The following is a 15,552-nucleotide window of genomic DNA, read 5'->3' on the forward strand; positions in this document are numbered from 1 at the left end:
TATTCTGGTTTGTTCTATCTAGCAGCTATCTGTCTGTGTGCTTTCTTTGCATTGTTTCCTTGATAATAGTTTAGCTAGTGTAGTTTATCTTCCATCGCATCCTGTTTAGATGTTATTTGGTTGTTGTCTTCAAAGGCATTGCTTGTTTCAAAGACTTTCAACAAAACTGCCTATTCACTCCCCCCCCCCTCCGCAGTCGATAACTAGCACTTACCCACCAGGAAGCTCTCTTTTATGGTATACTGTGCGCATGTATTTTTTTGCGAGAAACTTCTAATTTATTCATCTTTAGTGTTGACAGTACAAAGAACAACGAAGATAATAAAAATTACAACCATGTTCGTGGACCACCTAACGACGACTACAAGCACTCGAGCGAGCCGAAGGCGCGCTTTCGTCATCGCCCCTCCTTTACTGGAGCCGGACAAACCTTGTTACAGTAGACGGTCGGGAAGATATTGTGCTAAGACCTTATAAGACCAGCACATCAGAGCATAACCGTCGCCGATGAATTCTATCGGGGAGCTGGCCCAACGTATACTATACTAGTTCTCGATCACGACCACATATAAATCAATTAGCGATGGAGGTTAAGTATCGGTCGCTGATGCTGCAAGTCCAATAGTTTGACAACTAATCTTGCTCTCGCTTCTTTTAGTTTTGTTGATTGAAAATTCTCTTCCACTCCCTCTCAACTTTCAATTCCGAAGACGTGGAGAGACTGGAGATGGCGCACATCAGAGACGGAGGCTGCACACCAGTATACGTCGGCTATTGCAATTTACACAGAAGGTCATGACTCGGCTTACGTATATGTTTGCCTTGTGCGCCGTTTATTTCCTCCCCCAATACTTTGACTTGGCAGGCATGTGTGGCTGAAATAAAGGACGACCGAAAACATTTTGACCTTTGTGCCTTATTATCAGTTTTGTAATCCAGGTTGCCTTTATTTCGTCGTGTAAGGACTTAATCCAATGAATTTTGTTTGAATAAACAGTTAAATGTTTTGACAGTAGACCATATGACTCGGCTTAAGTTAAATGTTCAACTTGTCCGTAAGTTACTTCCCAACTTGACCTGTCTCAAGTAAGAAAAGACGACCAGAATACCGTGACTTTGTCCGTCGTTGACTGCTGTAAGACAGACTCAACATGTTTTGACTAATTAATTTCATTCTAAGTTTTGCTTATAATTTTTTCCTCGTCCATTGACTTCTTATTTGGGAACGAGTAAAGCTACGCTCTAAATAAATCAAACACTTGCATTATTTTTCTAAAACAGAAGGAAAAGAAATACCATCTAGTCCTGTGAGAATCTTCCATCTCTCCATCCTACGCGTGCATGCCGATGCCATCCCAAAGTCGTCCGGTGGAGTTTCGGGGCATCGCTAGAACAGTACATTAGCATCCACACATGCAACTGGGAGAGTCACCGATCTCTGCTGAAAAGCTCCAGCGTAGATCGTAAAGGTTCCATGACTCGGAGAAGAAGATGTCAGGTTGATCACACTTAGACGCCCGTCCAAATCAACGGAATATCAAAATTGGCGCTAGCGCGCCGAAGAACCACCCAAAAGGACAAATTCAACTCCCCCTGCATTGACCACACAGGAAAAGGCAATCATGTTCATTCTGTCCAGTTGCTCGATCCACAATGCACGCATCACTAAAGTCGGAGAAGAGTTGGGGAAGATCTTATTGCACACCGCCGACGCCACCGCCCAAAAAAAAAACGAAGCGATGGACAACACAGACCTACCTCCACATCCGATCTCGTCACAAGATCCAACATCTCATGAGCAGCTGGAACCGTATAAGAAGCTGGAGGGCAGGAGGGGGTCCATTATTAAGCATCCCCTGTCGTCACCGCCGTCGGAAGGGCCAAAGCGACAAAAAGATCAAAGAAGTACTTGAAGCTCTAAGAAAGAGAAAAACTACAGCTCCCACCCGTAGATTAAGGGGTTGTTTGGTTTCCAGTCACACCTTGCCACACTTTGACATGCCTAATCTTAGGCAAATTTGATCAAGTTAGGTAGGTATTTGGTTCTAGCCACACCTAAGGCAAAGATTTTTTATGAGCAGTGAACCCCACATATCATAGACACAAAAAGTGTGGCAAGATTCTCTTAGTCAAGCCAAAGTATGGCTAACAATTTGATCAACTCAACTAAGACAAGCGTGGCAAAAATTATGTGACAATATTTATGGTAACCCGCACAAGACGTAACCGGCACTCCCCATCGGCGTAACTGGCACAAGACTACGAAGGGTGACGGGGTGTGGGAACCCTAGATCTTCTGGGAGGGGTGGCGGCTGCTATAGCGTACTCGTCGGTCGTGGCGCAATGTCTTAGTCAAATGACCTTGCTTGAATGAACAGGCTAGCTAGCTAGAATCGCGAAACAGGAGCACAGAAAGTCAATATTAACTGGTGATGGACGAAGTCGTAGCAATGCGAAGCGAGAGCACTTGAGATCAGATACCCGTGAGCTGGCCACCACCTTGGTCGCAGTCTCGCAGATGCCATCGGGCGGTTATATATACGCGGCCGGATACACCCTGCTGCATGCCCAGAGCAGCTCGATCAAGTCCAAGTGTACACCTAGGCTAGGCACCAAGCTAAACAGTTCCAGCTCTAGACGGAAGGCCAGAGTGACCGGCCATGGCCGATCTCCTGTACCAGTCCATCATACTCTCCGTCGTCGCGGTGGTGCTACTCCAGGTCCTCAAGCTCCGCGTCCGGCCGAGGGCGAGGACGCCGCCGGGCCCGTGGAGGCTGCCGGTCATCGGCAGCATGCACCACCTCCTGAACGTGCTCCCGCACCGCGCCCTCAGGGACCTGGCGGCTGTGCACGGCCCGCTCATGATGCTCCAGCTCGGGCAGACCCCTCTGGTGGTGGTGTCGTCGCGGGAGATGGCCCGCGAGGTGCTCAGGACGCACGACGCCAGCTTCGCCACCCGCCCCAAGCTCCTCGTCGGCGAGGTCGTCCTCTACAGCTACACCGACATCCTCTTCTCGCCCTCCGGCACCTACTGGCGCAAGCTCCGGCAGCTCTGCGCCGCCGAGATACTCAGCCCGAGCCGCGTCCTCTCCTTCCGCCACATCAGGGAGCAGGAGGTACGTCAGCCGATCTTCACCAAATAATCGCATACACATGCATGCACGCGCACCACCAGCTACGAATTATGCCCTCCATTTTAGAATATAAGGTGCATCAATTTTTATGAAAAATAAACATTTATAAGTTTGATCAAGATTATATAGAGTGAAATATCAATACCTAATACTCCCTCCGTTCACTTTTATAAATCGTTTCAGACAACTAAAAATGAGCTAATTTGCATCCTGTCTGAAATGTCTTCAAGGCCTTATAAAAGTGGACAGAGGGAGTAGTAAATATGCAAATATTTTTTATGATGGATTAAACTATACAAATTTGATATTATAGATACTGATATTTTTTCCTAAAAACTTTGTCAAACAAGTACAAGTTTGACTTTTGAAAAAAAATCACACACCTTATATTATGTAACTGAGGGGTAGTTTTGATCTTGCATTTCTGCCGGTTTTGTACGTACCCTGACTGCTATATGTATGCTTTAGCTCTGAAAAAAATTGCTTTGCGTACCTAATAGGGAATCCTTTGTGGAGCCTTTTGCCATGCAAAAAATAAAAAATAGAAGAGAAGGTTGAAACCATCTTTTTTTTTGCGGGTGAAATCATCTAATGGTTCTCCTTGGTGCAAATAATCTTATGATTAAGTCAAGAGAACATTTTCAACAGCACATGGCTTTAAGGTTATTTTCACATGAGAAAACATTTAGATGAAGTCTCTTTGCAGGTGTTGTTTTCATCAAGTTTGCGTTGCTTACAATGTGTGCCACATGGTTATTTGCAAGTGTAGTTAAGCCATATTGCATGGATTGTTTTTTGATAGCACATGTGTGAAAACTTATTAATAGGCTGATAAATCTAATAAAATTAATTTGGTGTTGTAAACATTGGCACACTTTTCAGTAGACTTCATCAAATTTAATTATGTTTGACTAAAGATAAAACTAGGACTTTAATTCATTTGGATTGGAATGCAGAAAATAGTAATACAAATCATGGTGCTAGATAGGAGATTAAAAAGGAAAACGCCTCGGCAGACAATATCTCAAGCTACAAAATCTGGGTGCTACAAGTCAACAATAATGATTGCTCAAGTGCGACTACTAACTTACTACTCCCACCGTTTCACAATGTAGTCCATATTTGAATTTTCGAAAGTCAAAGATTGTTTAACCAAGATTTTGGGATAAAGGATCAACATGTAAAATACTGAACAAACAAAATACATAAGTATGCTTATGATGAATCTAATGATACTAATTTTGTATTGGGGATGCTGATAATTTTTTGTCTTAAACTTGATCAAACATAGACATGTTGACTTTTCGAAAACAAAATATGCACTTACTCTATTTTGGAACGTAGGGAGTACTAACGACCGGCCGCAAAGTAAAAGACACGTGGAAAAAGATCCAGCGTGACGTAGTACGTAGCAGACAAATTCAGACAGCTGCTTCAGTCTCGTTCAAACGTGTAAAGAAATAAATTAAGCTGCCGGTGCTGACTGCTGAGTGTATGACAAGTGACATCCACCACAGAGAACTAATATACTCTTCTGCCTGTTGTCCATGTACAGGTGAAGAATCAGGTAGAAGACATCCATGGGGTCGGGCCATCGACGCCGGTGGACGCCACCGCGATTTTCTCCGGCCTAGCAATCAGCATCATCTCCCGCGCGTCCTTCGGGAACAAGCAGAGGAACGCACGGGAGTTCCTGTCGGCGGTCAAGACCGGGGTCACGCTCGCCAGCGGCTTCAAGATCCCCGACCTCTTCCCGGCATGGCGGTCCGTGCTCGCCAGGGCGACCGGCATGCGCCGCGCCTTGGAGGACGTCCACGGGACGATCGACTCAAGCCTGGACGAGGTCATAGCAGAGAGGAAATGCGTCCGGCAGGACAAGGCCAGGTCCGGCGGCGCGCCGGCCGCCGTCGAGGAGAACCTCGTCGACGTTCTCATCGGCCTGCAGGAGAAAGGCGGGCCGCTGCACCGCCTGAGCACCAACAGCATCAAGGGCGTCATAGTCGACATGTTCGTGGCCGGGACCGGCACGATATCGTCGTCGCTAGACTGGGGCATGGCGGAGCTGATGCGGAGCCCGAGGGTGATGGGCAAGCTACAGCGCGAGCTCCGAGAGGCTTTTCCCGGCAGGACGGCCATCAGCGAGCGCGACATCGATGCAGGCAGCCTCCCCTACCTGAAGCTCGTCATCAAAGAGAACCTCCGGCTGCACCCGCCGGCGCCGCTCCTGGTCCCCCGGGAGAGCATCCACGCATGCGAGCTCGGCGGGTACGTGATTCCGGCGGGCTCGCGCGTCATCGTGAACGCGTGGGCCATCGGGAGGGATCCGAGGTACTGGGGGGACGACGCCGAGGAGTTCAAGCCCGAGCGTTTTGCGGACAGCTCCGTCGATTTCACGGGGAGCAGCTACGAGTTCCTGCCGTTCGGGGCTGGCCGGAGGATGTGCCCCGGCGTCTCGTACAGCCTCCCCTTCCTGCAGATGGCGCTCGTGCAGCTCTGCTACCACTTTGACTGGTCTCTGCCGGAGGGCGTCGCCGTGGTGGACATGACGGAGGCGGATGGCCTCGGCCTACGCCGTAAGTCGCCGTTGCGGCTCTGTGCCACACCATTCGTCCCCGAGTCTGCGTGTTAATATAGGAGTACCTGCGAGTTTTTTTTTTCCTTTTGATTTCGTTGTCTCTGTTATCTTTGTTCCCAAATTGTTTAGTTAATAACATGCTTCTCTAGGTAATAAAAGTCTAGTTCATAACATGCTTCTCTAGGTAATAAAAGTTTAGTTCATAACATGCTTCTCTAGGTAACTTACAGTTACACGGTTGTGCAATCCTGTATCACTGAACTTGCTTTCTGTAGCATGTTGTGCGCCTGGGTAGTTGAGTAAGCTCTTTACTGTCGACTGTTCCTGTTTCAGTAGAGAAAAATCATTTATAATTTGTTTGTCTTATGTTTCAACTGAACTATGTAGTTCAGTTTTGCATACTGTATGCATTACCTCAAAAGTCAAAACAGATATCTGATTGTAGCAACTCAGTGAATAAAATGTACCCTGCAGACAAATAGTTCTTGGTTACATAACAAACATCAAATTTTGTTATGTTTTGTGACCATTTCTACCAACGTGGTTGCTATTTTACTTGCATTGAGAAAAGGATCTTCACTGTCCCCATATGTCATGGCTCTTGTTATGTTTGGATGACTTGACTGATGCCCCAGTTGAGTTGGTGTCTGTTTATGTCTGGTCAAGTCATGGCCCTACATGTAAGAGAGGAATCTCATTTTTTTTATTTACAACTTTTTGTATTTCTATGTATGTAAGGTGAAGTCAGGCCCCTACATTCTAGTGAAGTATGGCTCCTAGTTTTTTTTATAGTTCTGTCCCTGTATTTGGGGTTAAGTCAGTGAAGAAGATCATTTCTGTGGTCCCTAGTAGTTTTCTGCTTGTCCTTTTGGTTTTTGATTGCTGGGTATCTTTTGCCTTCAACCTATTTTACAGTTGTATCCTCTACATTAATGCTAGTAGGTAAATATATTCTTGATGGATTTACTATCCTCTATGTTCCTGATTTTACTGTGTAGTACATATTGTAATCTCTGAATTCAGCAGTCATAGTACAGGTTTCATTGGTTGTTGTCTTTTTCTACAGTGCACAGATAAAGCAGTTACAGTCTTTATTAGGTTTAATATTCAGACCAAGTACAAAGTAATTTTTGCCTCTTTATTTTGTGTAATTTACTGTAGCTTAATGATGGATTTACAGTAGCCTCATGATGTATTTATTGTTTTCAAATTTTTGTATTACAGTATTGACTCTAGTGTTGCACAGAGCAAGAAACTTTCAATCCTTAGGTCAGTATTCTCATTCAGTTTGTTTACATGTTTTGCTTTGTTCTGATGGTGAATTTACAGTAGCCTGATGATGAATTTAGAGCACTGTAGTTATCTGAATTTCTGGTTGCTGAATGCTTGTGTTTAGGCCTTCCTTCCACAAGAATCTTCTTCAGATCTTTGATGATTCCATGGGGAACTCGGGTGTTTCTTCCACTGTTGTTCTAAAGAACAACAAACCTTCAAACTACCAAAGATCTCGAGGAGACATTTACCTGGACTTATTCTGTGTTGATTTGCTTCAAATATTTGTTAAGAACTTGAGAGCATTGGATCCTAGTGGGGCCACCGCTGCTCCACGATGAGGATGAGGCACCGCTGCAGCGAGGTAATGAAGGAGGCACTCGTGCACCTTCAAGATCGTCGGGGGCACCTCCTCCTTCATGAACTTGCAGCACGATACGCAACACGACAGTGACGCCGACGCATACTAGCTGTTCATGAACTTTTCTATTTGGAAAACTTCGCTAAATCAATAGATTTTCACTAATTTTAAAACTGTTCTGAATTTAAAAACATTAACTTAAAAACTGTTCATAGATTTCAAACAACATGCATGAATTTAAACATGTCCACAAATTTTAAAATGTTAACAAAATTTAAAAGTTCATGTACTCCAAACTAATATTGAATTTAAATACATTCATGAATTTTAGAAAATCTACACGAATTTTAATAAATATTCATGAATTAAAATGTGAAAAGAGAAAATAAAAAACGAAAAAGAGAAGAAAACAGAAAATAAATAATAATAAATGTAAAAACCATTTTTTTACTAACACCGGTAGAGGAAACTCAGAAAAGGAAGAAAAACAAAAAAGACAGGCAATACCTTCTAGAACCTTCTCAAAACCGAAAAAACCATCCGGCATATTACAACTATGTTTTTTTTGTGAAACGCATATATTACATCTATGTAGGTGTGCGTTACTCTCAACCAAGGACACACCCTTGCAAGCCGGCCCATAAGCCACCACGGACCACAACGCACCAGGAGGCTCAAAATGTGATGTAGCTTAGGAGCTGTTCGGCAGTCCACCAGCTTCTTGGATTTTAGGAATCTGGAGAGTACCGATTCACTCACTCCGCAGTTTTGAACTAAAACTCCGCCAGCTCCGGGAGCGGCAGCGTGGAGCAGAGGGACTCCGAACAGTCCCTTAGTATTTGAATAGACATCCACATTTGCTTCACAATATAGTTGCATATCTGATCTTTTTGTAAAATAAAGGACCACAGTATCTGTGGAACGTTCGCTAGGAGGGATGACATTTACAAATGTTTTCCCTGTCAGTTTTAGTTGTAGAGGGATGTCATTTTCTTCGGAAGAAGATGTCAGTTTTTAGCATAGAAGGCAAAAAAAACTGAAAAAAAAAAGCTGCCTATGTGTTGGATTTTTTTTAGCATTTTATCATCCACTTACATTTTAATTTGGATGTCTACTTTGTATATATAGGTGTTTTCTTAAGTACACATACCAGATATTTCGGCTTATTCACTGTCACTTTCCACACCCGTGGGTTGGAATTTTTGGTAGGAGATAGCTCTAAGATCTTTACATGCCCTGAGCAGCCGGATATCTTCTGCAGTTTACAGCGCATAGAGCTTGATATTTTTATAGCAGAAGGAAGATATTTGCTGCGACGGATTGAAAGGTGAAAGGGATGGGTGATGGGGCTGATGGCTACAGCATCTTCCGTCAAGCTATTTCTTCTTGTCTACCTGCAGGGTCCCTGCCTACACCAATTCCTTCAGCTTCCATTATTTCTTCATCAGGCCAACAGGGAGAAGAAGGTTCTGCATCATCAGGGTAAGCTTTTACTCTCTTCAATTCTCTTCATTTTCTTCTCCCCGTTGGGTTTTCTGGGCCTTTATTCAGGGCGATGCTTGCAGAAGGGAGGTGCCTCTCAGGTTGTGTTGCTCTTGGATGCGATGGTGCCATGGAAGATGGAAGCGCGCCTGGCGGAGACGGTGTGGGTGGTGCTCCTCGGCTGGGTCTCCTCCTGCCTCACCGTCGCCGGCGACGTCGCGCGCGCACTCAGAAGCAGCGACCTCTCCATCTAAAAGCAACTTCCGACATCGCCGGCTGCGAAGAACCGACGACTCTGCATCGCGCTCCGTTTGGCGCACAGGGGAAGAAGATTGCAGGGTAACCAGTCCGTGGACAGAGTTCATCCATAGAAGGACGGGTCTGATGTAAAAGTGAAATCTTCATGTAGCATAGACGTAAAATTTTGTGTCAAGCAGAGAAATAGCTATTGCTCAGAGTGTCCTGACTTTCTAACACAGATAGCACTGAAGGAACTAATATGGCTGCCGCATCTGACGAACTACCGAGAAAACTTTGTAACTAGCCTTTGCAAGGTGGAGTGGTATCTCGTATATATACGGATTGTAACACTGTTCGAGGCAGGAGGTTCTTCCAAGATGCTATCGCCGCCCTTTTGATTTCTTGAAAGACCTCGGTTTTCGGTGGCGACCTCTTGGAGCTTCCTCCTCTTCTTCATCCTCGTCCTCCGCTTTCCTCCTCCTCTTGTGACCACCGTCCTCCTTCAGTTTCTGTCAGATAATAACAAATCAATGGTAACTGGTGTCGGTGCAGCTGCCACAGCACTTAGGGAAGACAATTGTGGGCACTTTAAATTGATTGCTACGTGGAGTACATACCATCAGTGCAATCCTCTTTGAATCGGATATATGCTCACGAAGTATCAGGATCTCATCAGCGTCTGCCGTCCGGACAGGAATTTCCTTTCCTGCGAAAATAGGTGATGACTTCAGAAAGAAATCTCCAGTTATGTGTGCAAGGGATACAAGCAACAAGGAAAACTATTACCAAGGAGCGCCTCGATCATCTTAAACCACAGACCCTCATACTGATTCACAAAAGATACAGCATATCCTGATTGCCCTGCACGCGCAGTCCTACCGACCCGATGTACATAATCCTGCATTTGGTGCGGTACAAGATTTAGAATCAATGACAATACAAATGCATGATGTTCTCGACAATAAAGGCAATATCCGTTGAATAAGATAGAAAACCTTAGAATTCATTGGAATATCATAATTCATAACCACATCAACTCCTTGAATGTCAAGACCACGGCTTGCCACGTCGGTGCAAATAAGGATGTTGAATTCCTTTGCTTTGAACTTGTTTAAAGCGCCTAGTCTTTTGTCCTGATAAAGAGAATAAAAAAATAAATTATTTATGGTGGGAAAACTAACATGTCCAAGATGGATCTCACTTATATCTCCTCAAAAGGCTGCATAATTTGAATGGTGAAATCAAAATACTTTTGTTTGTCTAAAGAAAAGTTAAGAAAGAAAACCTGACTCATCTGGCCACTGATAGAGAGAGCTTTAAAACCAAGATTCCTTAAAGTGAGAGCAAGGAGTCTTGTTGACTCGCAGGTCCGCACGAAGATCATGGTCATGCTCCCTGGCAACTCATTCAGAACATGAACAAGATAATAATCCTGAAACCAAAAATGACAAACGAACAATAAAGGGAAATCAGTACTCCAACCACTGATGGTGAATAGAGAAATATAATCTCAAAAAAGAACATGTATTGTTCTTTCTGCTTTTTCTTTCTGTTTTTTCTTTCTTTTTCTCCTTTTCTTCCCTTTCTCCTTGTAACTTACTCACAATTATTAATAGAAAATTACCATAGAACAATTGCTCTACGGTCAGGGCTTCAAAAAAAACAGAGCATGTATGTAATAACTAATCTCCTGAAGTCAAGGGTATAAGCATCGGGATTCTTTATCAGGATTGTTTATTAAATGTAGGAGAATCTCGGTCCAAGGGTTTCAACATGGGCTTAATCATTACCGCGATTTTTCTGTTAAAAGAAGTCCAAAGAGATAACGCAGGCCTGCAATTTATCACACAGGTCCTGGTATTGAGAAAAAGAAACGGAACTTTGCACTTCTTAAATACAATATTATATTAATAAGTACAAGAACTAACCTTGTAATCTGCAGGAACGAAGTACCACTCTTCTTTAAGTGTGTCCACTGTAGAATATTTGGAGGATACTTCAATCTGTTCCCCAAAAAACCTCCTCTTCTATTAGTAAGAGTAAGAAGGCTCCGAAAAAGGTCCTTTTGTATTAACGTTTTGCTGCTTATTGAATGCCTAAACTACAAAGAAGAATGGTTACCTTGACAGGGTTTCTGAGACAAGCACGTTGCAGTTTGCTTACCTGCAAAGAAAACCCGTAAGCTATTCTGTATTCAGTCAAACAAAAATACATAGGTAGCAAAGCCGTGAAGCACCAATTAGAAAAATAAGGATATTCATGACTACAAACATCATTGCTGCAACTTGGAAGAGCATGTTCAAGTAGTAGTCCTAGAAATACAAAGAGATGCTCAGTTCAGCAGAATCAGTGCGATATATCACAAACTGTCAACTTTTGCAGTATATCTCAAGACTTCACAGTGTAATCACCAAACAAAGCGGTAAACAAGGCCACATCAATCTGATAAATACAAAAATGGCTGATTATTGATGTTTTTTCGTTCGTGTGGTTCACTGAATCAGAAAAACCATAAAAAAAACTGCCTTGGTATCCACCAACCTTTTTGGTCATTGTGGCTGAAAAAAGGTAGGTTATCCTTTCTTTAGGAATGACATTCAGAATCTCATCAAGTGATTCCTTGAACTCCAAATTAAGTAATTTATCAGCTTCATCAAGTACCTAGAAAACCAGAAGATTGGGCACACGTCAAAATAAAAGCATCGAGGATTAAACTAGTTGGTATTGTTGATCCAAATTGTGGAGGTATACGCTAGTTATGTCAAGAAATAGTTGACAATGAAGGTTCCGAAGAGTTTAATCACCACATTATGATCAGTAACTACAGCACATTGCTTCTACTTACAACGAAGAAACTATTACAACAACCAGTCAAGCATATGGAAAACTACTGATTCATTTATGTATTGCTAGTTTGTAACACATGCGTTGGGGTGGTTCAGTTTGACAAAACAGGCTTCAAGTAATTAAAATGAAAAAGTATCTGATTATATTGGATGGTTAGCATAATACAGGATAGCACTGCCTGGAAAAATGTAAGTTTCCACTTTAACAGGTGAGGAAGGATTTGTGAGAAGCCACCTTTATATATTACACATTGCACATTACTCCATTATATAATGCAAGGTTCTATCCGTAACAACCAGGTATGATTTTCATCTGTCAAAAGTGAAAATTCAACTTACCAAAATCATGTACGCGACATCCAACAATCAGAATGATATAGGTATAAATGCAACAGCAGGATAATGCAAATTAAAAAAAAAGGTAGAATGCAAAGAATGCGTACCAAGTATTTCAATTTAGTTAGGCTAAAACCTTTTGTATCTTTCAAATGGTCCAAAAGACGGCCAGGAGTTCCAACCTGCATTTTGGAGGAGATGATACATAAAACAAGCCAAGTCCTGATAAAGACAGTTTTCCAATGTCATGGAAGAGAATAAAAGCTCTTTTTGTCTGCTACTTGTGACTGGTGTATGCAATGGAAGGTCTTGGCCTTATCTTGAATACCCAAGTCCCATGTCTGCTAGACTCTAGAAGCCACATATACAAAATTCAGTGAAATGACGCATCTAGGGTCTATAAGGATGCACTTGTCATCACAGTGGCTTTCAAAACTAAAAGTGCTTATAATACTCCCTCTATTCCAAAATATAGTGCATATGGATATGGTATCTGTTAAAAAAATTCTAAAAACTGTCAAACTTGACAAAGTTGGACTTAGGAGTTAGGACAAAATCTATATGCATTATATTTTGGAATGGAAGGAGTATATTAACTTCAGATATATTATCGATCAATAAATCCCTGAAGTGTATTCACAAACAGAATTACTAGAGATGGTAACCTAAGTTAAAAGGCCCAATAAGCTGGCTAACTGGAGAAGGTTCAGGTTGGCCGAAAGGGTCTTTCTAAAGTCCAAAGAGTTAATACATGCTAATACTGATGTCAGAGCTTTTATGCTCTAGGATTAAAAGGAGCTGTGTTGATGATTGAGTGTGGATTTTTGCCCGAGCAAATCAACATGTATGTCCTACATATTCAACCTCGCTTGCAGTTTCAAAGCACAAAGCATCCTGAACCTATATTGTCTTAGGTTAGGATTGGGTAGAGAATACTCACCACAATATGTGGACGTTTTGCAATGGATAACACTTGCTGCATCCGGTCAACTCCTCCAACAAGCTGGGAAAGGGAAAATTCAACTGAAAATGATTAATGTAACTCAATATATAATCTCATGGACGATGATGGATACTTGATTTGAGTAAGTCGTAGCATGGTCACCAAGAAACATCTTAATGCAAAAGAAGACAGCAAATTTCATCAAATTATATTAAGCAGAAGTAAGCAATATCAAAGAGAATAGTGAAGCAGTCTTGTCATAGTGGAGGAGAAAGGTCATCAACAAACATTGAAATTGTCGGTATGCATGGGCTCGTACAGCAACAAGCTTATGCAATGAAGTTATGATCTTTAAAAGTTAAAACTATATAGATGCAACCATGATTCACTATGCTTTGGCTTCGCCAAACTTAAGTACCCTCAATCTAACCAAACCAAAGGGAGTAGCCAACAATTCACAACTAGCAATTACAACAGTTAGTTAAATGAGAAGTATGATCAGCACAAGGACACGAAGCATATTCCAGTATGTGCATCCCAATTAGTTGTTGAAAAATCATTCATATCAGAACAAATAAAGAGTGAGTTGTATCAACACCACTTACCACTGAGCAAACCAAGCCGATCGCTGACCCCAACGCCTCAAACTGCTCCGCAATCTGAATCGCTAGCTCCCTGAACCACCACAGCCGCACGGTAAGCTCCCACACAGACACAAGCTACCGAGAAGAAAATGTGTCACGAGAAGGAGAAAGGAAAGTAAGAAGTTGACCTCGTGGGCAACATGACGCAGGCGAAGAAGGGCTGGGGGTGCTGGATCAGCGCCTGGATAATCGGCAGCGCAAAGGCACCTGTCTTCCCCGACCCCGTCTGTCCCAGACCAATCAGGTCCCTGCCTGCACCCAAAACCAAACTCGAATATATCAGCGATCCGCGACCATCAAAATCGCACATATACATGGCTGAAGATGATGCTGGTACCTTTGAGAGCGTAAGGGATGGCCCCCGCCTGGATCTTCGTGGGCTGCTTCCACCCCATGGCGTCACACGCCTCCACCAGCTCGGGGCAGATGCCCAGCTCCGCAAACGTCGACGGCTCAGCAGCCGGTTCTGGCTCCGGCTGCGACTGCTGCACCTCGCCACCCCCGGCGACCACCTTATCCACCTTATCCATGGCTACGAGCGTGGTTTTGCTCTGCGAGGCGTGGCGTGGCGCACGGTAGATTTATGAAGTGGACATAACATGCAAGTGCTCTCGTATACATAACAAAAATGTGGACATTGCAAACCTAAACAAATGCTCGCATGATAGAAGTGGCCTGTCATATTCATATACAGGCATAGCAAAATAAGTGGACATGATGGTTTTATGAACATGTTTTATGTGTCGCTGTCATATAGATAGCAGTTTTATGTCGTTGATATAATATGCATAGCGGTGTGCTAGTTCTTGTTGCCATTAGCACGTGCTAGGCTAGCAGGAACATCACACACATCTACCGGCATGAACATAGACAGCCCAGAAGCACACACAGCCACAGCCGAATTGCACGCACATCCACATCCAGCACATGCTCAACTTGGGTTCTCTCAAAATAAAAAAGCACAGGCTCACCTTGGGCAGGCAGAGAACGAGCTCCGAAGAGGGAGAGGTCCAGCGCGGCGTCGCGGAGGTGCGGGTCGGGGGAAAGAGCGGTGTCGCGGAGTTCTGGTGCGCGCCGGTGGCAGAGATCGAGTCGTGGCGGCGGTCGGGTGGGGAATTTTGGAGGAGAAGGGCTGCCGCTCGCGGACGCAGTGGTTATGCGAGGGGAGAAAGAACTTGGCGCACACGGCGGCGGAGTCGGCGCGGCGGCATAAACCCCAGCGGACGAAGCGGAAGGGGTTGCCTTGCCTCGTGGACCGGCTTGATCGGCCCAGTCACTTGGGCAGGCTGGCCCTGTAATATGAGCAGCCACGGTCGTAGCATACTTTCAAAAAATGTTTATTCCTTTTTAAAAAATTCAAAGTACTTTCAACAAGTGTTTAATTAATTAACTAAATTATTCACGTAATGTGGAAAAGTTTTCTAAAAAATGTAATATAGAAAAATGTTCACCAACCTATAAAAAGTTTAGGACTGTGCTAACGACCGGACGGCAGGATTTTAGCTATAGGCATGAACGATCGCCGCAAAGACGCATGTATGCAGGATGAGTGATGACGACTTTGCATGTAAAGTCGTCGTCGCTAATCCTGCATACATGCGCGGTAGCTTGCAGCTGCATAGTTAAATATGCATGCATATAAAAACAAAACTGTTGATGTCATCAAAGATTTCTTTGAAATTCAAACTTTAAAATGTTTTGTAGCACAAACCATAGCTC

The 15,552-nt window shown here is 43.6% G+C and overlaps 2 protein-coding genes and 1 long non-coding RNA gene across 3 annotated transcripts; 2 read left to right on the forward strand and 1 right to left on the reverse strand.

The window, feature by feature from the left end:
• Window positions 1-2,423: 2,423 nt before the first annotated feature.
• Window positions 2,424-6,002, forward strand: LOC125515069 (premnaspirodiene oxygenase). Its single transcript, XM_048680488.2, has 2 exons — window positions 2,424-3,116; window positions 4,690-6,002. Exons 1-2 carry the CDS (start codon window positions 2,661-2,663, stop codon window positions 5,761-5,763), a joined length of 1,530 nt encoding a protein of 509 aa, XP_048536445.2. The 5' UTR covers window positions 2,424-2,660; the 3' UTR covers window positions 5,764-6,002.
• Window positions 6,003-7,032: 1,030 nt separating this feature from the next.
• Window positions 7,033-9,279, forward strand: LOC147964167 (uncharacterized). The gene is made up of 2 exons (XR_015607426.1): window positions 7,033-8,824; window positions 8,908-9,279. It is a non-coding gene; the product is annotated as an uncharacterized LOC147964167 (long non-coding RNA).
• LOC147964168 (DEAD-box ATP-dependent RNA helicase 10-like) lies at window positions 9,189-15,075 on the reverse strand. The gene is made up of 14 exons (XM_087526763.1): window positions 14,805-15,075; window positions 14,171-14,384; window positions 13,962-14,085; window positions 13,795-13,864; window positions 13,187-13,249; window positions 12,354-12,428; window positions 11,606-11,725; window positions 11,186-11,227; window positions 10,993-11,067; window positions 10,350-10,496; window positions 10,060-10,197; window positions 9,851-9,962; window positions 9,682-9,770; window positions 9,189-9,573 (listed from the first exon to the last, which is right to left on the reverse strand). The coding sequence occupies exons 2-14, from the start codon at window positions 14,361-14,363 to the stop codon at window positions 9,445-9,447; spliced, it is 1,377 nt and encodes a 458-aa protein (XP_087382889.1). The 5' UTR covers window positions 14,364-14,384; window positions 14,805-15,075; the 3' UTR covers window positions 9,189-9,444.
• Window positions 15,076-15,552: the final 477 nt, after the last annotated feature.

The sequence above is a fragment of the Triticum urartu genome, chromosome 6A, assembly GCF_056163025.1.
Source record: "Triticum urartu cultivar PI428250 chromosome 6A, HENAU_Tu73, whole genome shotgun sequence".
NCBI classification, from domain to species: domain Eukaryota; kingdom Viridiplantae; phylum Streptophyta; class Magnoliopsida; order Poales; family Poaceae; genus Triticum; species Triticum urartu.

What these genes read in the sequence shown, in the direction of transcription:
- LOC125515069 (XM_048680488.2), top strand. Translation starts at nt 2,661, where the DNA reads ATGGCCGATCTCCTGTACCAGTCCATCATACTCTCCGTCGTCGCGGTG. An exon ending in GCCACATCAGGGAGCAGGAG is followed by an intron (nt 3,117 to 4,689) that starts GTACGTCAGCCG and finishes GTCCATGTACAG; the next exon opens with GTGAAGAATCAGGTAGAAGA.
- LOC147964168 (XM_087526763.1), bottom strand. Translation starts at nt 14,363, where the DNA reads ATGGATAAGGTGGATAAGGTGGTCGCCGGGGGTGGCGAGGTGCAGCAG. An exon ending in TCGGCTTGGTTTGCTCAGTG is followed by an intron (nt 13,250 to 13,794) that starts GTAAGTGGTGTT and finishes TCCCTTTCCCAG; the next exon opens with CTTGTTGGAGGAGTTGACCG. An exon ending in TAACTAAATTGAAATACTTG is followed by an intron (nt 11,726 to 12,353) that starts GTACGCATTCTT and finishes CTGGTTTTCTAG; the next exon opens with GTACTTGATGAAGCTGATAA.